The sequence below is a fragment of the Muntiacus reevesi genome, chromosome 8 (assembly GCF_963930625.1).
Source record: "Muntiacus reevesi chromosome 8, mMunRee1.1, whole genome shotgun sequence".
Taxonomy (NCBI): domain Eukaryota; kingdom Metazoa; phylum Chordata; class Mammalia; order Artiodactyla; family Cervidae; genus Muntiacus; species Muntiacus reevesi.
The window spans coordinates 11,295,272-11,323,225 of NC_089256.1; the positions used below are offsets into that span (position 1 = coordinate 11,295,272).

The window sequence follows — 27,954 nt, forward strand, 5'->3', positions numbered from 1 at the left end:
CTACACGTAGTCATACTTGGAAGGGTGAGACTGTCCCTCGTCCTCTGTGCGGGCACCCCCGTCATATATCTTCTTGTTTCTGGTGCTGGACTCAAAGCCAGTGCTGACTTTGAAGCCTCCAGGCCTGTAGGCAACGTTTTGACCTGAGGCGTGGTAAGAGACGGCTTTGTAGCTGAAAGAAAAAGAAACACTCTATGACCAACTAGAGATGTATTTGGTAGCAGGACAAATTACCCATTTTCTTCAGGATGTCTGACTTTTAGCACTGAAAGTCCAGTGTCCCAGGAAAACTTTAGTCCTGCATAAACTGAGACTGCTACTGTTTTGGGCTTTGGAACACTGGCTTTTTAGCCTCTGCAGTGGAGCAGAATTTCTTGCTTTGTATTAGAGCTGGGGGTTAGTGACCAGTGAGTTCCATCTGTTCATCAATTCAGATGAAGCTGAACCAGAAACAATGTTCAGGGGAACATGGTTATGCCAAAGAATCATAGAATTTGTAAGCTGCTCAGTATGTATGAGCAACCCATCTCTGCTAATCTGCTCAGTATGTGGATGAGGTAACAGAGGCTCAGAGAAGGCAGATGAGTAGCTAGAGGTCACAGGACTGGTGAGCAGGAGAACCATACAGAGCCAGGGCTCCCAGTCCCAGTCCCACTGAGAGAAGTCCAATAGCTGTTCTCAGCAGCAGTGCTACTAACATTTTGAAACTGAAAATCTTTGTTGTAGGGGCCTGTCCTATGCTTTGCAGGATGTTTAGCAGTATCCCTGGCCTCCACCCACCAGATTTCAGTATCACCCAACCCTCCACTCCAGAGCAGTAACAATCGAGAGTCTTTAGATGTTGCCAAATATCTCCTGGAGACTAGGGCAGGGTAGGGGGTGGGGAGAGGTGGAGAGGTGGGTGCAACTGCTCCCAGCTGAGAATCATCGAGTTACAGAATACTGGTGTTGGGGATAGCCTAGAGGGCTGTTTCATTTTTCCTTCAATAGCATCACTTCTAAATCTGCTCAGGCTGACATATTCCTGTTCTTTAGGCTTCCCCATAAAAGGTAAGGTTCATGATCCTTCTGTAAATAGCATTCTTCTGTATACATATGCTGATTGTTCTGGCTGCAAATCATATGTTTCAAATGGACTTGGATCAAATGTCTGATTACATTGGGATGGGGAGACTCACTTGGTTTCCTCGGGGGCCAGACCCCGGCAAGCGATGCACATCAGCACACCCCCAATCAGCGTGAGGCCTCCAGCGACCCATCCCACGAACAGAGCCGCACCAAAGGTGTACCTGGGTGGGGAGACAGTGGCTATGAATGTGGCTGACTCTGCCCGGGCTCTGCCCTGTGAATCTGGCCATGCTCATCCTCTTGGTCCCCACTTTCGGATTCCACACCTACTTCAGCCCGCCCCTGAACACACAGTCCTTTGGGTCACCGTCAACAGAATCAGGTGCTCTGAGATCATAATTGGAAATGAAGCTACTCAGCAAAACAGATGTGAGATTCTTATGCCCCTAACATCACTCAGGCATAGAATTCATTGCGAGTCTCTAATTTCAGAGAAACACCTTAGGAAAATTCCACTTCTTCCCTACTGGCAAAGGGAAGTGTCTTGAAGGTTTGGCAAGAGAAGTTCGAGTGATATGGGATCAGTCTCAAGTTATTATTTCAGAAGGAATTTTGGTCTCTTGAGTTCTTACTGTGGACCAAGAAGCTTTCATCATCTCTGACTCAAGTAACCCTGGTAACCATCCATGCCAGTAGGAGCATGGATGCTGTTTTTTGAAAGACCTAATGTGAAGAGACTGTTATTTCTTCATTCATTTCTTTACTTACTTGGTCAACAAGTATTTATTGATCTCCTACTATGTGCCTCCTACCGCCTGGCACTGGGACAGAGAGGTGAACAAGACAGACACAGACCACACCTTCATGGTGCTTCTGTTCCAGCCCACACTGAATTCTAACCTGTGGAAGTCTGACTCTAAAACTGGTGACCTTCTCCTTGTGAATTATATCCAAACAGGATTATCTGAGAACAAAAATCTCTGAAGTTGCCTGTCCAAGAGATATGGGCAGGTTCTAAGGAGATGATATAAGAGAGCAATGGTGGGCATTAGCCCTGGAACCCCGGTAGTAGGTGACATTTCCAGGTAGGGGCAGTGAAACTAGGCATCCAGATACTGCAGACAAGGTGGGCTCTTCTAGGTAGGGTGACCAACCATCTTAATTTGCCCATGACAGAGAAGTTTCCTAGGATCTGGGCCTATCAGTGCTAAAAGTAGGTAAGTCCCAGGAAAATAGTGACAGACTTTATTTTCTTGGGCTCCAAAATCACTGTGGACAGTGACTGCAGCCATGAAATTAAAAGATGCTTTCTTCTTGGAAGAAAAGCTATGACAAACCTAGACAATGTATAAAAAGAGACATCACCTCGCTGACAAAGGTCCATAGAGTCAAGGCTACAGTTTTTCCACTAGTCATGTATGGATGTGGGAGTTGGACCATAAAGAAGGCTGAGTGCCTAAGAATTGATGCTTTTGAATTGTGGTGCTGGAGAAGACTCTTGAGGGTCCTTTGGAAAGCAAGGAGATCAAATCAGTCAATCCTAAAGGAAATCAACCCTGAATATTCATTGGAAGGACTGATGCTGAAGCTGAAGTTCCAATACATACTTTGGCCACCTGATGCAAAGAGCTGATTGATTGGAAAAGACCCTGATGCTGGGAAAGATTGAAGGCAGGAGGAGAAGTGGGTGACAGAGGATGAGGTGGTTGGATGGTATCACCGACTCAATGGACATGAGTTTGAGCAAGCTCTGGGAGATGGCGAAGGACAGGGAAGCCTGGCGTGCTGCAGCCCATGGGGTCGCAGAGAGTCAGATATGACTTAGTGACTGAACAACAACCACCACCCAGGGAAACCAGGATGAGTTGATCAGCATGCTTCTTAGTTGTCTTGGTAGTTAAGAGACCATGGTAGGACTGTACAGGAGGATGAGGGCATATTATGGGGATCATATCTTTCCCATTCTTAAAACAACACAGGAACACACATGGTGAATGGAGTTCCAGGGAGCCAGAGAGTAATGGATGCTCACACTCATCTGTCTTCCATGATGGTGTTGCTGGAGAAATACCAAGCATATCCACTCCCAAGATGGTGGGTCACTTAGGCATAATATTTACATGGCTCTCCTAGAAAAAGATCTTTCTCCTTCAGGAATTTGCTGCTGCTTCTTGCTATGAAATACATTCCTTTGAAGTGGCTAAATGAAAACAGGTGTTGGAATTCCTCTTGCATCTTTGTAAAGTTCTACTCTGCTTGCGACACCAAATTACAGTGAGGTTTCATCTCCCTCTGCTAGGCTGTGACCCCCATGAGAACGAGGACTTTGTTGTTATTCCAAGAACTCAGAGTGATTCCTGGCGCACAGCAGGTGTTCGATACATTTGTAGAATGAATGAGTTAATGAATGAGAGAAAGAGCAGCCATACAAGGAAGAAATATCACCTTTTCACCTATATTGCACCTCACTCATTTCTATTCTAGCTTTTCCCTGTCCCTAGCTGGGTTCCTGTCACTGACTGGAGATGTGGGGTGATGCTCATTTACATGCTTAGGTTAACAGTGCCTGTTTCATTGCTACCACAATGGGGCCTGTGTAAGAGTGTTAGATAAATACTGTGAACTGTCGCTGTATTTCAATGGAAATGTCAGATCAGCCTCAAGTCATATCACCAAGGATATTTCACTGAAATGAAGTTTATGAATTTACAGATCATTGTTGATTTATGATATGGCATGGTTGCCTCTGATAAATTTTTGCTATTTCAGGCACTGACAGTCACATTAGGCATATGTGCTTAATCGGATTTTTACAACAATGTTCACTGAGAAATACTGAGTCTAGATTAGGAGGTTACCTGGTCTGAACAGTCTGCACCATCCCCCCCATGCTGGTGTACATGCTAGCTGTGGACATCCAGAAGTTAGTAACCAGCATGTTGGCAAACACAGACACTCCAGCGATCGCACAGAGACCTGCAAGCAAAGAACAAGAAGACTCTGGAGTCAGCTTTAAAGGGATCACATTGTTTGTGAGGCAGTGTATGCTTACATGAGTTTAGATGAGCAGGTTGCAGAATACTCCAATCCTTTTTTTTAAAATTTTTTTTATTTTATTAGTTGGAGGCCAATTACTTCACAACATTTCAGTGGGTTTGTCATACATTGACACGAATCAGTCATAGAGTTACACGAGAATACTCCATTCCTATAACAGAATGGTCAACTCAAGCACTGATTACTGAATTCTCACTTTGAGTTGGGCTGTCTCTTATTTCTACTTGTGGAAGGATAGGTGTGTGTGCAGCAAGAGATTTTCCAACTCAGGACAAGGGGTCAATAGTACAAATATTAATATTTGGGGCCTGGTCCTTTGACAATGTCAAGGGCTCTTCTCTTAAAATCATTTTGTAAAGTCTCAACAAAATAATGCCTTTAAGGATAGAGTCATGTGACTATCTTAGAGTTGAGAATCTCCTATAATGAGGCGAGGCTGGCAGCTAAGAGGACCTTAGCACTCGTGGTAATTCTGTAGAGTGCAGTCGAGGCTTAATCTCAGATCTTGAAGCCCAGTGTGTAAAGCTCTTACCCATGTTCAGACTATGCTCAGTAGGGAGAAGCTGTGTTTTCTCTGCCAGAATGATTTTGCTTTGACGTTCCCGGATGTGATTCTGAAAGAGGGATCCCCAGGCTCCTTGTTTACCTGCGATGATGAACATGATCCCAGAGGTGAGTGTCATTTTGGCTTTGGCGGAGTCATCCATGTTGCCAATACGGATGCACTTTAGGGCAAAGACGGCCACCAGGAGGCCAATGACACTCAGGATGATGCCCACGATCATCAGGGCTCGCACCGCCTGCAGCATGGCTGTGGACAAGGGGCAGGACACAAGCAGACAGATAAGACCACCTCAGCCAGATTGAGTAGGCTCGGTTTAATACAACAGAGAAACCACAACCAACCAATACCAAACTTCAGAGAGGCAGAAAGCCCAGAAACTGTGAACCTTGGCATTGTTAGGAGACACGAAATTGTGGAAAGTGCAAAACCATCACTTACACTCCCCTCATTGATGAAAAACATGCACGCAGATGTCTATAGAATGAGAAAACTATGGACTGTTGGAGCTGAGAGTGTCAAGGGAATTTAGCTATTAAGAATATTAATTATTAATATTTCATCTCCTCATTTTAAAACCTCATTTTTAAAACCTGATAATCCCCTTCCAAGAAGGGGAAATGGCTTGAATAAGGTGACATTAAAGATTATTGATAGAAAAAATTATTGACAGAGCTTATAGTAAAACTGGGTTGCTTTATCTTCCAATTCAAACATCTTTCTTTTTTTTTTTTTTTTAATCTTTTATTTTTCAGTGGGTTTTGTCAAACATTGATATGATCAGCCATAGAGTTACACGTATTCCCCATCCCGGTCCCCCATCAAACATCTTTCTTTTCTAGTCTTTTCACAGGGGCTCTGTGATTCATAGAGTTGTGTCCACTTCCAGAAAACTCAATTTAATTTATAGCCTATAATGGAGAAAAGTCACTAAATGATATACCAAGGGCCCTGTATCATTGCCTCTTCCCAAAGGGACTATTAAGGTCATGGTGAGCTGTATTTGGGGCCTATATAAAAAGATGATTATATCAATCTCAGGTCTTTCAGCACAACCACAGTTTATCAGCAGTTCCCTTTCTAGGAATCAATGGAAGTTCTTTGTCCTCTGGGGACTCTCTTGCAGTGATCTCTCCTCCAGATACTTCTAAAGTGGTTTCTAGTGCCTCCTTAAAGTGCAGTGAGTCTGAGCAACAGGTTTTTACTGACTGAAACCCCCCTCCCATGACTAGACACAGGGATGACAATAATTAATAGGTCTCTGCCCTCATGGAGCTTATACCAAAGCGGGGAAAGATGGTCTTCAAACATGTCTACTACAAGCATAATGAACTTTACAAAAGGAAGACAAATGAGTTCTTGTGTCTTCTAGAGGGAGAGGCCACTAGGTTGGCTAATTCTGGTGGAACTGAACTGAAGAACCACATGAAAAGCAGAAAGCTCTGTCCTATCCAAGTTGTCATAGCCAAGTGCTACTTTTAATTGAAAGCTATTAGAGAATTTTCAGACATTAAAAAACTAAATCCATATTTTAAAAACCCTACAATGTAGGTAATATTATTTAAAGAAATCAAAACTCAGAGGTTAAATAACCTGCCCAGACGCACATATCAAAGGAAAAGCAGAGCTGGGGGGCAAACCTAGAGCTGTCTCAAAATAGTTATTTTCCCATCACAGTACATTGCTCTGAGGTACTTTATCCTGGAAAAAGAGGCAGAGTTCTGGCTGCCAGCAAGGTACAGGGTTCTGTAAACTCCTAATAGAATGTATCCTTCAAACTTGGAGACTCGGCCATAAAATGTCATCCTCTGAAATGAATGCTAAGAGTGTATAAAGGAATATTCTCCAAAAGTCATCTCAGGGAATTACCTGCCCCAGGAGAGTATTTATAAATGTGATTCTCAAGACAAGGAAGCCCTGGGAGAAATTCTTTCCAATCTCTTTGCAAAGATTTCCATCTCAAATACGGCCAATATCCATGGAACTGCCTGCTTATTCACTCTAAGATGTGTATCATAAAGCAATTTGTCATGATGGGAGAATTGGCAATCAATGAAAGATACTGAAAAGAGAGGTAGATCATGCAGAATTCATTAAAGAGCCTCCTGCTGTGTCTGAGGAATGGAGCCCTGGGAACTTTCTCACCAGGTAGGGAGATGATGTAAACCAGATACTCTAGTTCTATGCCATTGACCCCCATTCCCTTGATTCTTCTCCCAAAGAAAACTTCTGATTTTAACTTTGCTTCCTTGCTGGGAAGAGATTTCTATAGGCATCCATCATCAATCTTGGTCCTGTTAACAACTATATTCCCAGGGTAAGTGTGTTGGTTTACAGTGTGGATCAATCTTCTAGGATCTGACCATTCACTTCTGGGAGAAATGATGAACATTGGCATCTTGAGCTTTCAGCTTTCTGATGCTAATGTCATGGTGACCCCAGGAAGCTGAAAAGAACTCATGAGGGTTTAAGAATGGCCTTTGGATCTACTCCTTAAGAGGGCTCTAGCATGTTATCTCCATTTTCTTTTTTTTTAATTTTTCAGTGGGTTTTGTCATACATTGATATGAATCAGTCATAGAGTTACACGTATTCCCCATCCCGGTCCCCCATCCCACCTCCCTCTCCACCCGATTCCTCTGGGTCTTCCCAGCCCACCAGGCCCGAGCACTTAACTCATGCCTCCCACCTGGGCTGGTGGTCTGTTTCACCACAGATAAGATACATGCTGTTCTTTCGAAACATCCCACCCTCACCTTCTCCCACAGAGTTCAAAAGTCTGTTCTGTACTTCTGCGTCTCTTCTTCTGCCCTGCATATAGGGCCATCATTACCATCTATCTAAATTCCATATATGTGTGTTAGTATGCTGTAATGTTCTTTATCTTTCTGGCTTACTTCACTCTGTATAATGGGCTCCAGTTTCATCCATCTCATTAGAACTGATTCAAATGAATTCTTTTTAACTGCTGAGTAATATTCCATGGTGTATATGTACCACAGCTTCCTTATCCATTCATCTGCTGATGGGCATCTAGGTTGCTTCCATGTCCTGGCTATTATAAACAGTGCTGCGATGAACATTGGGGTGCACGTGTCTCTTTCAGATCTGGATTCCTCAGTGTGTATGCCCAGAAGTGGGATTGCTGGGTCATATGGTAGTTCTATTTCCAGTTTTTTAAGAAATCTCCACACTGTTTTCCATAGTGGCTGTACTAGTTTGCATTCCCACCAACAGTGTAAGATGGTTCCCTTTTCTCCACACCCTCTCCAGCATTTATTGCTTGTAGACTTTTGGATAGCAGCCATCCTGACGGACGTGTAATGGTTCCTCATTGTGGTTTTGATTTGCATTTCTCTGATAATGAGTGATGTTGAGCATCTTTTCATGTGTTTCTTAGCCATCTGTATGTCTTCTTTGGAGAAAAGTCTGTTTAGTTCTTTGGCCCATTTTTTGATTGGGTCATTTATTTTTCTGGAATTGAGCTTCAGGAGTTGCTTGTATATTTTTGAGATTAATCCTTTGCCTGTTTCCTCATTTGCTATTATTTTCTCCCAATCTGAGGGCTGTCTTTTCACCTTACTTATAGTTTCCCTTGTTGTGAAAAAGCTTTTAATTTTCATTAGGTCCCATTTGTTTATTTTTGCTTTTATTTCCAATATTCTGGGAGGTGGGTCATAGAAGATCTTGCTGTGATTTATGTCGGAGAGTGTTTTGCCTATGTTCTCCTCTAGGAGTTTTATAGTTTCTGGTCTTACATTTAGATCTTTAATCCATTTTGAGTTTATTTTTGTGTATGGTGTTAGAAAGTGTTCTAGTTTCATTCTTTTACAAGTGGTTGACCAGTTTTCCCAGCACCACTTGTTAAAGAGGTTGTCTTTTTTCCATTGTATATCCTTGCCTCCTTTGTCAAAGATAAGGTGTCCATAGGTGCGTGGATTTATCTCTGGGCTTTCTATTCTGTTCCATTGATCTATATTTCTGTCTTTGTGCCAGTACCAAACTGTCTTGATGACTGTGGCTTTGTAGTAGAGTTACCTCCATTTTCTAATGCCTTGCCCAATGGCTTTGTTGGCCTCACACATACTGGGAACAAAGACCCCATCCATTCCCTCACTGGCAAATGCAAGCATGTGTCATCTACTCATGTATTCATTTACACCTTTGTGTATTCATTTACTCAGCATGTTGGTATACTCTCATAGTCATATGTTAACAGATTCATTCACTCACCCATGAATTCATTCATTTATTCATCAAAATATTTTTAAGCTCAAATTCTCTGCCAAGCTCTTTCCCAGGTGCTATATGAGGAATAAAGTTTCATAAGAAATAATCACTGTCTTTAAGCAGTTTACAACCTGGGAAGATTATATTTCCATTGGAAATACTGAACCTTAAATGTCTTTTCACCTTGGAAGTACCTTGGCTAAGAAATCATAATAGAACCACTTTCTGACGTCACTCATTGTGTGGTTCTAGTTCTCTTTCACACACACACACACACACACACACACACACACACACACACACACAATCAAGCTTCAAAACTGTGGTTCAAGAAGGTTAGTTCAGAAGAGGACATTTGTAGGGAATCCCCAGACTTCAGGAAATATCCTTAGGGCTCTTCTGTTTTTGAATGTTGCTACCAGAAAACCGGACATATAAGAGGAGGAAGAGACATTGACTTTCCTTCTATCTTGTCCCCATGGGCCTTTTATGAACTTCAAATATACTCAGAAGCCTATTTGAAGTTGTAATAACTGCTCTTGTTCTGATATCTTAAACCTTAAGCCATTCAGAGAACAAAATCTTTTTTCCATTTTGGGAAGCACCTGGCAAGACATCTGATTAAAACAACCAAAAACTCAATCAGCCAACTAACCAACCAACCAACGAACCAAACAATATTAACAAAGTAGAATAAGGAATGTCCCTTCCTCATTCTATGAACATCATATTTATCCTGAACAGGGATGGGGTCACCGAATCTCTTTCAATCGAGTGGTTCTAGTATTTAGCCTGGAAAATATATATGTGCTGTGACTGTGGCTGTGGCTGAGATATGTGGTCTACCCTGGCCTTGTTGGACTAGAAGGGATGGTGGGAGGTATTAATAAAAGCTCTGATCTTGCCTGGTGTGGACAGCAGCTGCTGCTGTGTATGCCACAGGAGTCCTTGGGTACTGGAGCCCCAGTCAGTCTGTTTTGGCCAGCCTTTGCCTTGGGCTCTCAGATGCCCTCTTGCCTCTGCTGGGTCAGGTTAAGGTCAGAAATAAGACCTTATTTCTTTTCTGCTTGCTCTTGATTTCTGGATTTCTGATCAACACTGGTACCTGCTTTTAATCAGGTCCACTGTGACTTTGAGCTCCTTTTTATTTAGAATCTCCTTCTATAGATAGGATTAGCTTACTCCTACCACTTTCTTTTAGCCTGTAGTTGGACAAAGATTTATATTTTTTGGACAAAGCTTTATATTTCGAGGAACCACCGTCAGAGTCAAAACTCTGAACCTGGATGGATGAATTAAGCTCTTCCTTGCTTTGGAGACCCCTTGGGGAGGGGTTCTTCTGAGGGTGGGGGCTGTGATGGGGGCAGTTTCCAGAGTGAGGGACTATGTTCTTTACTATTCACTGCTAGATTCCCTATGTTTAGTAATGACCATGGAGGTGCATGGTGGTGACTGGAAATTCCTTTCCATCTGGAAGACTCTACCATCCAGGATTCTAATCCTTTTCCTTAGATACATAACCAGAGAAATGGCTCCCGAAGGAGGTACATTTCTCTTTTAGCTACACTGTGTCTTATTTGATATTCTGAGCAAGAGGCATAGGCTTATCAACTGATAACAGGTGAGTCAACGGGCTCTGTAGACTGATTCCCTGCACTAAAGGTGTGACTACAGCATTCTTTTCAATGTACAAAGACATATTATCAGAGCTGAAGGGTGGGCAGGATTCAGAGCTGACAGAAGCAAACAGAAATATGGGAACTGAATGTTCCTTCCCTGTTGCTATATGTCTTATTCTCCCAAAGTAGTTATGAACTGACAGGCAAGGTGTCTTTGGACATGGCTGCCAATCCTGGCTGTACCTTAGCATCTCCTGGGGAAACTTTTAGATAAATATTTATGCCTTGCCCTGATCCCTAAGAACATTCATTTAATTGTTCAGTGACATAAAACTGCAAGGAATAATCTGGGCAAAAAGCCCTCAAGAGGGCATATGAAGAGGTACTCAGAATGGGGAGCTGAGAGGAAAGTTTCTAGTAGCTGACATCGCTGAGCTGGCTGGAGGGTGGGAGTGGGGCTGGTGAGACAGCAAGTCACCAAGTGCCAAAGCCTGGACATGGAGTCTTCGTTGGGATGGGGAGGGGAGATGACCCATATCTTCAGGCACAACTTGGCCTCAGATAGGAGGCAGGTAAGTCTGGTGGAGGAATCCAAAGAGGGGGATCCCAGAAGAGGGAAGTCTGAGGCCAGACCTTAGAGGAAAGGCCTTCAGAACAAGGTGGGAGGGCCTCGATTCTCCAGAGATCCTGGGGAATCCATGTGGAGGTCTTAGGCATCTCATGAGATCCCACAGACTTCATGATACCTAGTGAGTGTCGTTAGACAAGTCTTTTAACCTCACAGAAGCCAAGTCTCCTCAACTCTGGAGTGGGATAGAGAGATTTCTTGCAAAGAAATGTTGCGAAGATCAGATGCTGCTTGGTCCCAGCATAGAACTAAATTAGGATCTGTAAGATTTGGTTTCTTCCCCTTCTCTAAAAAGAAGCTATTTTTCCATAGAGAACAAAGTAGTAGTTACCAGTGGGGATTGACAAGGGGTAATTTAGGGGTAGAGGAGTGGAGGACGTAAATAGGCTACAAGGATGTAGGGTACGACACAAGGAATGTAGCCAACACTCAGTAATAGCTGTAAATGGAAAGTAATCTTTAAAAATGGAATAAAAATTAGTTAAAAATAAGACAGTTTAAAAAAGTAGTTATCTCTCTCCAACTCTACATGGCTTTGGCTTGTAGTAACCATGTACAAACTTGAATCCTTTCATTTGATAAAATACAGTTGAGGGTTTGAAAAAGCCATGTGTGAGAGAGTGTGAAGGGCAGGAGTGGAAGAAGATTTGAGAAGAGGAGGAAGAGAAAGGCCTGGACCAATGTAGGGAGGAGATCAGGAAAAGTGGGCTTAGGATCTGGTGGGCAATGAGCAGGCTGATGCAGTGTAGGTGCGTTCTGTCCTATTGCCTTTTCACCTCTAAGGTGGCTCCAACTACATAACTCTGACCATGTATGTTCCCACAAAGAAATGATGCCCCACCGCTGACCAATTCATGCTAGGGTGTGATGCCCCTGCTATCAAATTAATAACCTTGGGACTTCTTTGGTGGTTCAGTGGCTAAGACTCCATGCTCCCAATGCAGGGGCCCAGGTTCAATCCCTGGTCAGGAATTAGATATGATATATTCTAATTAGATATTGTATGTTCTACATTTGGAATTATATACTAATTTTCAATGAAGATTGAAGATCCTAGAGGCTTCCCAGGTGGTACAAGTGGTAAAGAACTTGCCTGTCAATGCAGGAGACTTAAGAAACGTGGGTTCGATCCTGGGTCCAGAAGACCCCCTGGAGAAGGGAATGGCAACCCACTCCAATATTCTTGCCTGGAGAATCCTATGGACAGAGGAACCTGGGGGATTACAGTCCATGGGGTTCCAAAGAGTTGGACATAACTGAAGTGACTTAGCACACGTTTCTCTGGTATACATGTTGCAACTAAGAGTTTGCATGCTGCAACTAAAGATCCTGCAAGCTGCAGTGAAGACTGAAGATTCCAAGTACCGCAGCTAAGACCCAGTGCAGCCAAGTAAATAAATAAACATTAAAAAAAAACCCATAGTAACAACCTCTACAACCACAAGCTGAGGAGGCATCCTGATTCCTGGGTCTACATAGTTTTGAGAATCAAGAAGTCAGAGCAACAGCCTCCTTTTACACTCAAGGTACAGGTTCTCTTGGGCTTTGTAGATGTGTTCTCAGTTCTCTGTGGAATCTCCTTCAGATGTGCCATAATGTGTATACATCAGATGTTTGTCCACATACTTTAAAAATCATGTTTGTGCTAAAACATGTCTCTTTTTTGAAGAAAGGGAAAACAGCTTAACCCAAATCCAAGAGGTTCCTCCAGATCTCATTTCAATTTTACAACTAACTTATACTAGCTCTACCTTTCAGGGCCAATTTCTTCCACTGGACATTGAGGAAAGACATGCTGGTTCCACAGCATCAGGAGTGCTAGACTTTATGTGAAATACTAGCTAGTAGTAAGAAGAAATGAACAAGATAGCTCCTTTCGAAAGGATACATAAAAGAGCAGTTTCAGATTTTTTTTCCTTACGGATTTCAGATTTTGTGAAACTGTTCCCTGGGTTAAATATGATTTCCTTAAACACCCCCATTGCTGTGTGTGTCAATATGATTGACAGGTTGATGGAAAACTCCCTAGCTCTCCAGTGGCTGTTGTTTTTGAACATTGAGGTAGTAAAGGGGAAATGCAGTCAGTTGTGTGAAAAAAAATCAAGACCTTCAATGCCTGTGACGGGGCTGAGAAACAGTAAAGAGCCCAGAACACAGGGGGATGGGGGGTGGAAAGGAGATAAAAAGGACCTTAAATAAATCGTTACTTTAGATATTTAGATTCATAAAAGGCATCTGACTTTGGAGAAGAAAAAAACCTGGAAGATCAAATATCCTAACTGAGAGCTTTGGGTGGTATAGACATGATAGTAATGATTTAATGATGCCAAGAGCCAGATCTTGTAGAGACTTTTCAGAAGATCCAGTGGTTAAAACTCAGCACTTTGAATGAAAGCAGGGAGAGTTAAATCTCTGGTTGGGCAGCTAAGATCTCTGGATGCCACAAGGTAAGGCCAAAACATAAAAAGAGCCACATCTTATAAATAGGTCACAGAGCACCTTTACACAAATGCCTTCCTGTGAGGCACTGCAGACCTAGAGAAAGCCAGGTCAAGAGATGTAGGTGGCCAAGCTATGCCCTGGATCCCAACTCATCTGCTTCTAACCACAGGATCCTGCTACAGCAGCAAATTCAGTCCTAAATTTGCAAACATGTTATAGAAAACATCACTTGCCTCTGATATACCATCGTGGAGGCCAGAAACATGAGTTTGCAGGCTTTTGCCTCCTCTGCATCCTGACCATTGACAGCCCTTTGCCGTTTCCTCCCACAGTCTCCGATCTCCAGGGAGGGGAGATGGGAATTAGTATTTTTATAAGTATCTTTAAACTTAATATTCTTGATTGTGCATTGTTAATGACATTACTATCAACGGGTCAGAGTGCCAGTGCTCCCTCTACTTTTATGTGCTCCAGCCTAGGCCAATCCTTTCAACCATGAGGAAGCCCCTTCTAGCTGGAGCGAGTGTGGGCAGGAAAGACACAACTTGGAAGTCTTTCAGCCTGTGTTCATAGCCTACTACTGCCATCCTCTATCCATGGGAACTTGGGCATGTTACCTTGCCACTCTCTCTGAGCCTCAGTTTTCACTTCTATAAAAATAAAGCTAATACATATTTCCATGTATTATTGTGAAGATTAAACTGGAGAGTTTACGTGCAGTCCAATAAACCATAGCTGTTTTTACTTCTGGGCACTGTGTTTGGAGAATTGCATGCTACACTGGCTGTTTGGAATCCAGTGCAGAGAATCCTGGGCTATAAATTATACAGTGCTGGTAATATACAGGTAAACAGTCCTGGTACCACCACCATTTACCTCATTCATCTCTCTGTAGGTATAGTACAGCTAGATGAATGGAATTAAGTTATTCTATGGCTGTCAGTTCCAACTAAATGTGATACATTTTTATCAGATGAATGAAAAGCGAGATTTTTGCAAGTAAAGAGCAAGGAAGAATTGAATAATTGGTAGTTGTGATTATCATTATTAAAGCATTAAAATGGTATCTACCTCATGCCTTTACAGCACTTAAAGCCTTACTTGTCTGCAGGAGGATAATATTCCTCCCTGAGTTCTAGGTCAAAATTAAACTCTCTGCAACCTTCCACTTTTACCTTCAGGTATTCCTCCCAGCTCCTCTGTTTCAGGTGTCTCTTCCCAAGGCCCTTTGTCAAGCTCAAGAATATGCTTTCAGCAACTGTTTCTGGTGGCCGCATCCCCTCCAGGCACTGGGTCCTGGCTGGTTCATGTTAATCCTTTCAACCCCCTTGGGAGCACCATAAGTATCCACAAGCCATCCTCTGGCCTCCTCTCTGGCTTCTTCATTGCCTTATGATCCTGCCTGCAGCTTTTGAGTTTTTTTTTTCCTAGTCTTTTCCTCTTAGTAATCCTCCCGCCCTTCCCTTACCTCAGTCAGTTAGCCACATCTTAAGTCATCAAACAAATATTTGTATTTCAGGATGCCAATTTGCACTGTAGTCACTCCTGCTGCATTGAGGACTGGCTACTCTTAAATCCACACTCTTCTCCTTGGCCGCACATGATTAGTGATTTAAAGTATCTCTTTTTCCACAAACTCAGTCCCAGGAAATGGCTTTCCTCGCTTCTGGTGGGATGCATTTCTGACGCAGACAGGCAGGGCAGGGGTTCCCTCTCTGAAGGGAGAAGTATGGACTGGGGGCAGCAGGCTGGTAAGAGATGGGTCACGGAAGGAAGGTGAGTGACGCTGGAGATGTGTGTCAGGCTGTCACATCTGCACCTAGTTCAGCTGAGAGTGAGGGACCATGGGAGGTGTTTCCAGGGAGAGGAGAGCAGAGAACTGGAAGCTGGTGACTGAAAGATTCTGCCTGACCTTCTGCCATAGTCAAAAGAGCAAACATTCTAAGGAATAAAGGATAGAAACCAGAATGCGAGAGGTTAAGAGTGAGCAGGGAGGGATGGGAGAAAAACTTTGTCTTTCAGTTTGATCGTCAGTGTGTTAGGGAGAGAGAGAACTTGACAACGCTCTGAATCAGGAAAGTTTTCCAGGAAAAGATGATATAAGCATGAGTGAGGAGGAAAGATGAAAGAGGCAAGAAGGGGAGGGGCTGATCAGCAGGGGTGGGCAGACAAGAGGGTGCAGGGTCCTTAGAGCCCTGGTGGAGAGGCTGGTCTTGGACAGGTGAGAGGGAGGGAATCTTGTTCTGCAGAGAGTAGACTGTTGATGGGCTGAGGAGAGATTCTGAGAGGGCTTAGGGATGATGGGATCCCTCAGTAGAACAGGAAAAACAATGAGAGTGAGTTCTGACCATGTTGGAGAGTGGGGCTATTTGGGATCCTCATATGTGGAAAGATACAGAATGAGCCAGAGATTGATAATGTGTGATGGGGTCCTGGGAAGAGGTAATTGAGCTGAAGTCATGGAATGTCATGCCTTAATTTTGAATACAAGTTCATTCTTACTTTTTTATTTAATAGTTAAAATTGGATGTAGCTAGCAACTCAACAATCCATGGTCTTGCATCTCTTCCCTTCTGACCTTTGCCTTGTAGTATCAGCCCCTCTCTGGAGCTTCCTTCCCTCCAGCCAGCCTCCCTTACTGCTTTATCTGTCAGTGATCAGTCTGTTTCACAATACAAGTGGCTTCTAAAGATGGAATAAACACCCCAGTTATACTCTGACACCCACTTTCTATTTCTTTCTGCAAATGGAGATAATTAATTGAATTGCTTTTCACAATTCAATTTCAAGGGCTTCACAGGCCTTGCAGTTTCCTGCAAATTTATCCCCATCTCCCTGTCCATGAGGTATTTGTTTCAGAGATGCAAAACCCTGGTTTCCTTTCTTCAAGAAACTCACATCAGGGCCACTCCTTGGGGCCACTGATTAGTCTAACCTTTATTTCTTTCTTTGCTTTTTTTAAAAAAATCAAGTAGAGGTCCCATAATATCTAGAACGCAAAATTCCTACGATTCCTATTTGAACCAATTATCTATTAGAAACAAGGATTTAGCTGATATCATCTTCAGGGGTGAAAGGATGTCATTTATAATTATATTTATATTCTGAGATTATTATAATTATTATAGTTCTGTAATTATATTTTGACATGCATTGTTTTTTAAGAGTGCACCCCAGAACCTCTCAACACAAATGCAGAGAAAGGATATTCGTAATTTAAAGGCAATATATACTTTATGGCTCTGACTGCGACTCTGACTTCTCAAAGGAAAACTTAACCAAGTTGATAATGAAATTATATTAACTCCTGATAAACATTTTCGATGGTAAGAAAATATTCACCATCCTACCTAGCCCCAGGTATGTGCAGGCAGGAGCAAGTCACACGCACATACCTGCACACGATTACTTTCCTCCTTGAGAAATATTGTCTCTTCTAGTACCACGAGCCACAGCCCCTTTATTCTCATGACCCGCTTCCTCACTGGCGATTCCTTTGACCAGAGTGTAAAATCTTGGATGTCCTCCCCTAGGTCTACATAGCCGTCTTTGACACGGGGCCAGCTTCTCCTCTTACACCTCTGATGGGAGCCAGTGCTGCGAGGGTCCCGCCCCGCGCCCAACTCCGAGGTCCCTCCTGGCTGCGGCGAAAGCAGCGGCCGGCTCCCGGGCTCACCTGCGCCCACGCCTACCTGGCAGGCCCAGGATGGTGAGGTAGGGCCGGCACTCGGTGAAGCCCGAGCTCTGCTGCACGCAGCTGCGCCAGAGCCCTTCGTACTGGAACACGGCGGTGACCGGGTTGTCGTATAGGTCCTGGGTGCTCCACATGTCCATCTCCGTGGCAACGATGCAGCCGGCCAGGCCCAGGACGGACAGCAGGAAGCCCACCATTTGGCATCTGGTGGTGAACATGGCCCGGCTCGCCGTCCTCCCGCCCAGCCGCCGCCTGCGTCCTGCCGTGCTCCCGGGGAGCTGCTCTGCTCATACGGTTTTCCTCGGCCCTCTGTGTTTGTTCACAGTGTTTTCCTTAGATAGTTCAGTTTCACTCTTGCTTCAAGGACATTATTTTTTCATTTGTTAGGGAAGCAGCCCCAAGAGGCACTTGTCTGGGGAGCGGCACAGGCCGTGTTGGTTTGAGGGCGCGGCATCTGAGTGGACCCCCGCCCCACCCCGGCTCGGGGTCTGCCCCCAGGGAAGAAGCGCAGCCAAGACCCGCGTTCCTCCACCCCCATCCACACACTCAAGCCTTCCCTGAGGCCCTGTTCGTCATGGGAAACCAGTTCGACTGACCTCACTTAAAAAACATGGCCCCAGAAATCTCCGTCTCACACCAGACATTTTCTCTTCACAACTCGTAAGCCACCGTTACGCTGACATCTTTCCATTTTGACCTTACAGAAATGCGTAGAGCAGGTATTAATTATCCCCACCCATAGTTTTGGGGGGAGGGGGTGGTGAGTCAAGCAAGGTACAAAGAAGTTAAGGTACTTGCCCCCGTGCCTTGCACCACAGCTGCTTAATTTAAAAGATGGCAAAGGTGGAAGTCCTATCTCAACTTCTAGTCTGGGACTCTCTCTGTTTCCATATGGAGTGACTGGGGCAGGCAGAGTTGTCCCCACTCTTGAGAACAGGTGGCCAGATCCTACAGCTATACTCTGGGTCTGCAGGAATTGGATCTAGGATGGGAAGAAGCAGGGCGTGGTGTTGACAGACATCTCAGCTTTCATTCTTGCTGCAGGAACCATGTGAAGACCATGTGGCAAGCAGACACAGAAGTTCCACAGAAGGCCATGAGGAGGAAACAGGCAGGCTGGACCAGAGACCCTGACCTGGTTGCTGAGAGGCCTAGCATCTGCTCCTGACCCTGTCCCTAACATGCTGTGTGCTGGGTGATTGGGGCAAATGGCTCCACTTATGTGGGTCATGGTGTTTTCATCTGTAACACGGACAGGGTAAGCCGAAAGACTTCAGAGCCCTTTCAGGTGTCATACCCTGTTCTCTTCTACATTTCGCAAAAGAATCTTTACTACAGTTGGTCAAAATGTCAGGAATTATGGAATCACCAAAACAGAGACTTGGCCAGAGATCAGCTGGTGTGTTTTGTCTACATAATTTGATTTTAGAATTACATTAAAGAATTGATGGACTTGCTACTTCCTGTGGGTGGTGTGTGTCTGGTGTCTGAAGTCAGACACATTTTAGCGAGATGTTCCTCAAATCTGGATGTCAAGGCCCTGATACACACCCACACACACCTATACCCCAATCTCTAGCCTATATACATTCTCCAGGAAACAAGCCTGTGCATCTGGACATTTCAATGTTATCTTGGGTGCACCCAGTCACCACTCCCATGGCTTTATTCCCAGCAAACACAGAAAGCAGATATGCAAAGTCTCCCCTCTGATTTGAATGGAGGCAACACTCCCCTCAACCGCACACCTTGCTTTAGGTTCTGTGATCAGGGTTTGCACAGTAAGAAGAATGAGCCAGAAAACCCCCAAAGAAGAGAGTAGGCAAGAGTTATATGACTTAGGTGAAGTCCTGTTGGTGGCTCTGTAACTCCTGAACTGAGCTACAAGGCCAAGTCTAAAAGGTGGGGAGGGGGCAGCTAGAAGAAGTGACTCTGGTCTCCGCTGATGGACAGGGATTGACCAGTTAGATTGGAAAGTGTTGGAATAATTCAGGAAAGATTCTGCCACTGTTTCTGTGGACAGAACTCATTTCACTCTCATTTCAATTAAAAGTTAGGCTTTTTATTCACAAAGAGATTTATGAGAGTTTGGTTTCCAGTTGTTCATTTTATGACATTTGTTTACACACTCACCCCCACCATTGACCACCCAAATGTAGATTGAAAATGGCAAAATTAAAAAGAAAAGTTTACTATAGTTACCTAGTATCATTCATGACAGTTTCTCCTCTCACTTCCCTATGAAAATGTTTTTATGCAAAATTTCAAGACAGAATAAAAAGATATTCAGGTAACAATGAATTAAGCTTTCTTTCTTGTTTGAAATGGTGACAGTGACTTTATATTTTTGGAGGAAAGAAAAGTTAGTTTTAAAGGATAAAGTAAATCTCCCTCTACTTAGGCAAACTATTGAATGAGTAGAGAGGGATTCTAAGTGTACACACTTTAAAAAGTATGAAATAAGTATATGTTTACGTGCGTGCAAGCTCAGTTGTGTCCATCTCTTTGTGACTCCTTGGCTCCTTTGTCCATATAATTTTCCAGCCAGGAATTCTGGAGTGGGTTGCCAAGTATTAGCATGCTTTAAAACATGTGGAAAATGGGATTTTTCACTTCCTGGTGAGTTTTCTGTGTTCTAGAATGAGTGGACTGCTGCTTTAGCAGTCACTGCTAAAGAGTAATTGGGGGTCCACAGAGGAACATCTGGCTTCCTTGTTTATGGCAGTGGGCTTTGTTAAAATATATTAAATGCATCTCTAATGATAATGACTATTCATGGTCTGATTATGATAGTATACAATAATAATGGTAACAGTCATTATTAACAATAATGATAACAATCAATTAACATGATCTCATTGTGTTTAACAATAATGTGTCCGTTTCAACTTTGTTTAATCACTTTTACAATGGAGCAAAAAATTTTGCTGACTTCTTGAGGGGAATCCTCCTTATATTCAACTTTAAATATGGTTCTGATGTTGCCATTTCAGGTTGTACATTTTCAGGAGCTTATGTTATTTTACTGATATTGGAGAAAACATTTCCCCTAACTTTTCTTAACCTTGTTATAGGAATATTAATACAATAATATCTATGCTAATTAGGCAAAATGGCAGTCAAATATCAATATAAAATATTATAGTTAGGAATATGGGAGGAGTTAAATTAGTGTTATTAGCAAGACAAATGATTTATATATCCATCGATTCTTTTCTTTTAAAATATTAACACACTTTATAGCCTTAACTTCTGACTCCACTTTTTGGTGCTCATAATAGAAAACTTAGAAGCTGGAAAATGTTAACAAATCTTACTCATGATTTTAAACCCTAGACAAAATATATGGTATACTTTCTTTTTAATCTATTCCCTGTATATATTTTTTACATAATTAAGAGATCATACAATTTAATGTTTTTCTTTTTTCACTTAATTGCATACATATACAATTAAAGTACTTTAAACATTGTTTAATATATTTAATCTTAAATATTTAATCTATGAGTATGTTAGTATTTCATTATATAGAAATGCTGGACTTCCCTGGTGGCTCAGACAGTAAAGAATCTGCCTTCAATGCAGGAAATCCTGGTTTGATCCCTGGGTTGGGAAGATCACCTGGAGAAGTGAATGGCTACTCACTCCCAATAGTCTTGCCTGGAGAATTCCATTGACTGAGTAGCCTGATGGGCTACAGTCCATGGGATCACAAAGAGTAGGACACAACTGAGCGACTAACCCTTTCAATTTCATATAGAAGTGCAACTATTCACCAAAACAGCATCTATTCTTAGACAATTAGACTTTACCCCTCCCCCAGTTTTTTGTTTGTATGAAAAACGATGTTAATGATGAACATTTTTCACATGACTCTTTTGCCAGCATTTCTGATTACCCTTTTAGGACAGATTCCTAAGAGAGGCATTAAGATGTCAAAGGGTATGAGGCTTTAAAAAAATCTTTTTTAAAAAAAATCTTTTTTATGTAGAGGCAGACTTTTTTTCTATGAATTTTATTCCTAGTAAACAGCATTTGAAGCATTAACAGCATTTGAAAGATCTTGTCTCAGTGAAACCCTTACCTGCTTTGTGAATTTGTTGTTATACATGATTGCATGTTTAAATTTGCATAACTTTGATTATTAATGAGCTTGAAAATATTTTTTAAACACATATTTGTGGAGTGTTTGTTTTTCTTTTTCATGAATTATCAGTTTGTACTTCTTCCTCATACATTTACTGGAATTCGGCATTTTTTCTATCAACTTACACGAATTATTTGTTAAGGATCTTAATATAGTGTTATGATTACTAAGAAGATCTTTTCACATTGAATATTTGCTTGCTAATAAGTGTTTTGTGTATCTTTATACTTAATTAATCTGGAAACTATTTTGGTTTGTAGTTTATGATTCATTTTTTTCCCTCAAAAAAGCTAATCAATAATTTTTACAGCATTTATTAAATAACTTTCCCTTTCCTCATGCTTTGTAAAACCTCCTCTACCTATATTAAATTCACATATATGTCTTCCTAATTTTAAACTTTGCTCCATTGACCTGTGTCTATCTTTGGGACAAAGCACACTTTTAATTATCACAGCTTTAGAATTTGGTTAAATATCTGGCAGAGTGAACTCTCTACTTTTCTATTAATATTATCCTTAAAAAAACATTAAAAAATTAATTTCATCTGTTTCTTCTTATAGATAACTACTTTGCCATGCTCCCAAGGGAAAATTGTCACTAGCATTTTGATTAGAATTCTTGTAATATTATTCTTACAGGCTTAGGCTCTGCAAAACATCTGCCTGGGTTTGAATTCTCAACTGCCACTTATTATCACAATGTCAATGGGAAAATTCTATAGCCCTTTTGTGCTTCAGTTTCCTCATCTATAAAATGGAGATAATATCACCACTTGCCTCATAGAGTTGTGAAAATTAAAGTAAGTATAAGGTAATTTATGTAAATTTATATAATCACAAATTAGATTTAAAATATAAATTAACATATGCTAATTTCTCAAACCAATGCCTAGGGCAGAGTAAGGTCTCAATATGTTTTATTATTATTATAATACAATTAGTTAAATATAGTATTTATTATACATTAATTAGAAAGAAATTCACATTTTTATAACATCCCTATCTAGGATCCTGTAGTATATATTCCTTTTTAATTGATGTTTAAATTTTCCTTAGTAAACTTCCTCTTTCATTTTATTCTTGCCTAACATTTAAAGATATTATTCCAAGTGTTTAACACATAACACTGTAGTGTGTTGCCTCACAAAGAGATTTAAGTTATTTTAATTCTCTTAATACACTACACTCTCTCATGCCACTGTGTCTTTTCCAATAATGTTTCTCTCTTTCTGAAAAACTTTTTACCTCTTTGTCTTTCTGGGTAACTCATACATGTCATAACTAAGTAACTCAGCTCAGCTGTCGTTTCCTTTGGGAAGTCTTCCCTTCCCTCATGTCTACATCCTCCTGTACCATATGAGGCACTGACTATGCTTTATAACAGTGGTTCTTAACTGGGGCCGCTTTTGCCTCCAGGGGATATGTGACAAGTCTGAAGACATTTTTGCTGTGTCAACTAGGGAGGGAAAGGTGCTGCTACTCCCATCTAGTGGGTGGAGGCCAGGGATGCTGCTAAATATTCTGTAATGTGGAGAATAGCACCCTACAAAAGGAATTATATTGGCTTAAAGTATCAATACTGCCTAGGTTGAGAAACTTTGCATTGCAATGGTGTGTTTATCCTCTGTCTCTCTTTTAGATTTGTGAGCCTTTCCCCATGTGCAGACAGCTTGGGACATAGTGGGTACTCAACAAATGCTTGTTGAATACATAAATGTTCTTTCTAGTGTCATGATTTCTGTGTTACTGAGTTTTAAAATTTTTTACTTTTATTTATTTTTTTTGTGTTACAGTTATTTCCTTATTACTTCTGTGTATATGGGAAGACTAAAGGCTTTACTCTTCCTTCCTATCCCTGCCCAGAGGGGACCTTGTCTAAACTCGGTCAGTCCAGAAGAGGGTGACTGCCAGTTTTGGTTTTAGTGAGATGACTTTGTCTAGGAAGGCTGGCTGTCAGTCCAGAACCTCGTGTTTCTCTGGGGTTTGGTTGTGCTTGACTTCTTCCCTCTGAGCCTAAGTATCTGTGTTTGCATTCTTGGGAGTGTGTAGCTTCTCCATGGAAATTAAAAAATTCTGTGCTTTCATTTCAATGGCAATGGAAAAAAGTTAAAGCAAGTATGTTCCAGACCCTCAGGCTGGTCACTTATGGTCTAGGTTTATGTTGGTATGTATGATCATGTTTCTACTGCGAGTCAGTGAAGTGAAAGCCTTAACTGATCCGTGAACAAAGGGTTCATCCCAGCCCAAATAGAAATGGAGTCAGGGGAATTTCCCCCACCTTGTGGCACTGGTACTACGACTCAGACACCTGTGCCTCAGTGGTCAATTCTGCAGGAGCTTCACCAACAAGTACTGCACGTCCTATTTTGCACAAACCTGATTGCAACAATTAGTGGTGGGTGGCACAGTGGTAAAGAATCTCCTGCCAATGCAGGAGATGTAGGAGATTTGGGTTTGACCCCCTGGGTCGGGAAGATCCCCTGGAGTGTGAAATAGCAACCCACTCCCTGGTGGCTCGGATGGTAAACAATCTGCCTTCAAAGCAGGACACCTGGGTTCGATCCCCGGGTCGGAGAAAATCCCCTGGAGAAGGGAATGGCAACCCACTCCAGTATTCTTGCCTGGGAAATTCCATGGACAGAGGAGCCTGACTTGTTACAATCCATGGGGACACAGAGTCGGACATGACTGAGCACACACAGTTGCAAATACACAGCAGAGAACTTTTTCTCCCCAGATCCCAGAAATAATCAGGTCAATAGTCTTAGAGCCACATTTCAGAAGCACTGCATCCCAACCTCACCTCAAATGAACAAAACCATTGCAAAAAAAATCACGTCACAGATGCCTCATCACCGTGGATAAGAGACGACAATTCCCTGATGAAGTGGTGACTAAGGGTGAGAGATGTGAGTACCTTAAATTTATTAATACCACTTTGTAAAACAAACTCATGTGAATAGAGAATCTGCATTAATAATACTAAAGTCAAAGCTTTGAGAGAGATAAAATACAAAATTGAACTGTATCTTTGTCCTATTAAACTCCAAGTGAAAACCAATAATATCCCTAACACCAAATGAATCTTGACATTTGGGTTTATTTAATGGTATTTACATTACAATTGCAAATGTAGTTTTGGTTCCTTGTATAAAATTTATGTGCATTAGGAATTTAAATCTGTTGTTGTACATGTCCATGTTAAAGTGATGTAAAATGAGTATAATTGAAATCAATATTGAAGGGCTGCAAGAATTTTTTTCTTTTAAAACAGATTTCTACAAAATTCTTTTTGAAAAATACTTCTCTGAACTATCTAGTGGTGGAATCTTCACATATGAACACACACAAAGGTTCTAAGAGCAGGCCCTAAAACAGTTTCAGTATGGCCCCAGTTTAGCTCTGTGAATGTGGGCAAGTCACTTTGCCTCTCTGAGTCTCCATGTCTTGACCTGCAAAATAAACATGTGGTGGTGGGGGCGGGGGTGGTTGCTGACAGTTGTTGCTACTCTAGGACGCCCCCAAGACTGCAACCTAAGTCTTAGGTAAGAGGTGAGGCTAGGAAGGTGCTTTTGCACTGGGGATTTCTGCTTTGTGTCTGAGAGCCATGGGGCTCCCTGTGAAGGCTGTGAGCTGGGACTTGGGTGCAGGGAGGACGCAGTCTGAGCCCTAGCTCTATCTACATGTGACCTTGGGCAAGTTACCCCAGTTCAGTTTCCTTGTTTCTAAGAGTGGTAATGATAGCATCAAGTTCATGGACGGGGTGGCTTGTAGAGTTTACACAAAGTACTTCAAGGCAATTGTTGGCTCAAGTGCTAGTGCCTGGTCTGCCATTGCTGTTTGTGATTTATGAAGCTGTATGACCCCTCAGGTGTCACTTGGGTGCTCTGCCTCAGTCTGACTCTCTCCTTCAGGGCCTCTAGCTCTGTGTGGACCCAGGCCCATGAACCGAGGTCTCTGAGAGACCAGGGGCATTTTGCATTTGAGTTGAGGGTGAATTCCAAGGGCAGATGGTTAGACCTGGAGCTCAGGAGGGGTCAGCAGGACATAGAGACATGGGAGTGGCTCCCCTTTCTCCAGTCCCTGGAGGAGGGAGATCCCACTGAATCAGTCACTGGTCACCCAGGGATCTGGCTTATGTTCTCGTTTGTATACAGGCCATTCCTCTCTTAGCCTGGCATTCAGTGCTCTCCACCATCATCTCCATATAAATCCTCTCTTCCTACCAAGGTCATTCCTTCATTTTCTCCCGAGTAAGCCTCAGGTGGAAGTACCTTCATGCCTTTGCCCATGTTGTTTTTCCTACTGTGATGCTGCACCTCTAACTCATAACTACCTTTCAAGGGTCGCTTGTAGGATTTCCTTCCCAGTGGGTCTCTTCCTGAGCAAGTCATCTTTCTCTCATCTCCTGCAGCACTAGCCCTCTATTTTCCTTACTTGTCAACTTATCACACCGCCCTGGTGTGCACTTTCACATTTTGGGGATGCCAGGCCCACAGAATCCTGAGGCTGTTCTGAGCTCTCCATCCCCAAGTGTGGAATGTATGAAACACCGAATCACTGTGAGACAGAGTCTTCACCTTGTAACTTCTGTGCAGGCCTAAGTCTTGGCTTTGCAACCCAGTGGGAAATTCCTGGAGTAGAAATCCTAGTATCTATTTCTGATCCTCCTTACTGTGCCCACCTTACATCATTGTCTCTCTCCAGACTTTGATGAATATTTATGAAAGCAAAAAAGAACTAAGAAATAAAAATAAGTGTATTTGTCTTACTCTGATACCTGAGTGAAAGACACTTTTGACAAACTCTGCTCTTGAGGCTTGAAGTTTTCTTTGTTAATATGACCCATCTGTGAAGCAAACAAATTCTTATGAAGCTAATAGGCCAGCCTGCACTTCACAGCTGTCATTCCTTTGTCCTGCATGGCTGAGCGCACTTTCTACAAGGTTGCTTTGTGCAGAGAGAACCCGGAAGCTGGTTCCATGTGATCAATACATTTTGGAGGTCAGGAGACGCAGACAAGGGGCGGGCCCATCTGGTGTCCCCCAGAGATACATAGCACCCAGTTCTTTTCCTCTGCCCACTTTCTGTTGCTGCTCTGTGCATAGGTGCCCTAGAACCTCGGACCAGGCACAGAGGGCCGGAAATGGAACTCTATTCAGGAGATTCACCATCCCCAAGTCAGGGAGGAGGATCTGGGACTAAAGGAAGGAAGTGGCTATGACCTGGGCCTCCTGAGTCCTGAGCCTGTGGGTGATTGAGACTTGTGTGCAGTGGAGTTATTTAAAAACTGTGCCGGTTGGGTACCACCTATTTAGGGATACAGGAGCCCTACCAGCTCCAAGAAGCTCCCTGTCCTGTTTCCTGCACTTCCTGTTTCCACCTCAGTGGTGGGGATTGTTGCTCCTCCCTCGCCAGTGGTCCCTTGGCGGTGCCCCAGGCAGAGGTGGCTGTCTCCTGTTCAGCTCTGTCTGCCCCCACATCTTGTCAGGTACCAGTCCTTACCTGGCAGCCCCAGCAGGGTGAAGTACCCCCGGCACTCGGTGAAGCCAGAGCTCTCTCGGACGCAGGAGCGCCACAGCCCTTGGTAGTTGAATACAGCTGTCACTGGGTTGTTGTACAGATCCTGGGTGCTCCACTGGTCCATGCAGGTGGCGGCGATGACGCCTGCAATCCCGAGCAGTGAAACCACAAACCCCAAGCCCTGGCAGGCGGTCACGGACATGGTGGGGTGCAGAGCTGACACGGAGTACCACTCGACAGGGGGACAGTCAAGTTCTGAGAGTGCTGAGTGTCAGGATGGAGCTTTCTTAGAGAGGCTGGCACACACGTCACCGTGGACCATGTAAGGAGGTGGGGACTCAACAGTGCCACCTGGGCCCGCCCCACACCTTTATCTTCCCAAGTGAGATAATTTCCACAACGTGGTACCAAGAGCCATTTGTTTTCCACCATATGTACACTCTACTCACTGTTTACCTTTTGAGGGAGTTTCTTTCCTGATTAGCCAGGCTCCCCTCTGTGGAGGATAAAGCAGGAGCAGAGGGCACTGCCTGTAGGACCCAGCAGGTTGGCTGAGGAGGGCTCCCAGTGGCTAAGCAACACAATACTTGGAGATGCCAAAGGAATGGATTTATATCTGAATCACTTTTCTGTACAGCAGTAATTAACACAACATTGTAAATTAGCTCTACATCAAATAAAACAGTGATTGGAGATGAAAGGGCTTTATCCGTGTGGCTCTCCCAAGGTACTACTGCTGCTTTACTAAAAAACCTAGGTAAGGCAGGTTATGGGGCAGCATGAAATACAGCTGACTCTTCTTAACCACTGTTATTACAGTCTATACAGTTACCAGGAACACTGAATTAGCGAATACGGAATCATTGCCTCCTGAGGGAATAGAGAGTTCAGTTCCTGTGAGCCTCAGGACATATTTTATCAATTGGTCAATACATAACTTTGTTTTATGGGGGTTTCTGCTCAAAGACACCTTATTTAATGT

At 42.9% G+C, this 27,954-nt stretch overlaps 1 protein-coding gene across 2 annotated transcripts; it reads right to left on the reverse strand.

Moving 5' to 3' along the window:
• Window positions 1-27,174, reverse strand: CLDN18 (claudin 18). Of its 2 annotated transcripts, none has more exons than XM_065943518.1 (5): window positions 26,955-27,174; window positions 4,772-4,936; window positions 3,927-4,044; window positions 1,179-1,289; window positions 1-172 (listed from the first exon to the last, which is right to left on the reverse strand). In XM_065943518.1, exons 1-5 carry the CDS (start codon window positions 27,172-27,174, stop codon window positions 1-3), a joined length of 786 nt encoding a protein of 261 aa, XP_065799590.1. The 2 variants fall into 2 exon arrangements, with proteins under 2 accessions (XP_065799590.1, XP_065799589.1); XM_065943517.1 differs by lacking the exon at window positions 26,955-27,174 and adding an exon at window positions 17,299-17,518.
• Between the last annotated feature and the right edge of the window lie 780 nt (window positions 27,175-27,954).

What these genes read in the sequence shown, in the direction of transcription:
- CLDN18 (XM_065943518.1), bottom strand. Translation starts at nt 27,174, where the DNA reads ATGTCCGTGACCGCCTGCCAGGGCTTGGGGTTTGTGGTTTCACTGCTC. An exon ending in GATCATGTTCATCATCGCAG is followed by an intron (nt 4,045 to 4,771) that starts GTAAACAAGGAG and finishes CTTTGCTTGCAG; the next exon opens with GTCTCTGTGCGATCGCTGGA. An exon ending in CTGGCCCCCGAGGAAACCAA is followed by an intron (nt 173 to 1,178) that starts GTGAGTCTCCCC and finishes TTTTTCTTTCAG; the next exon opens with CTACAAAGCCGTCTCTTACC.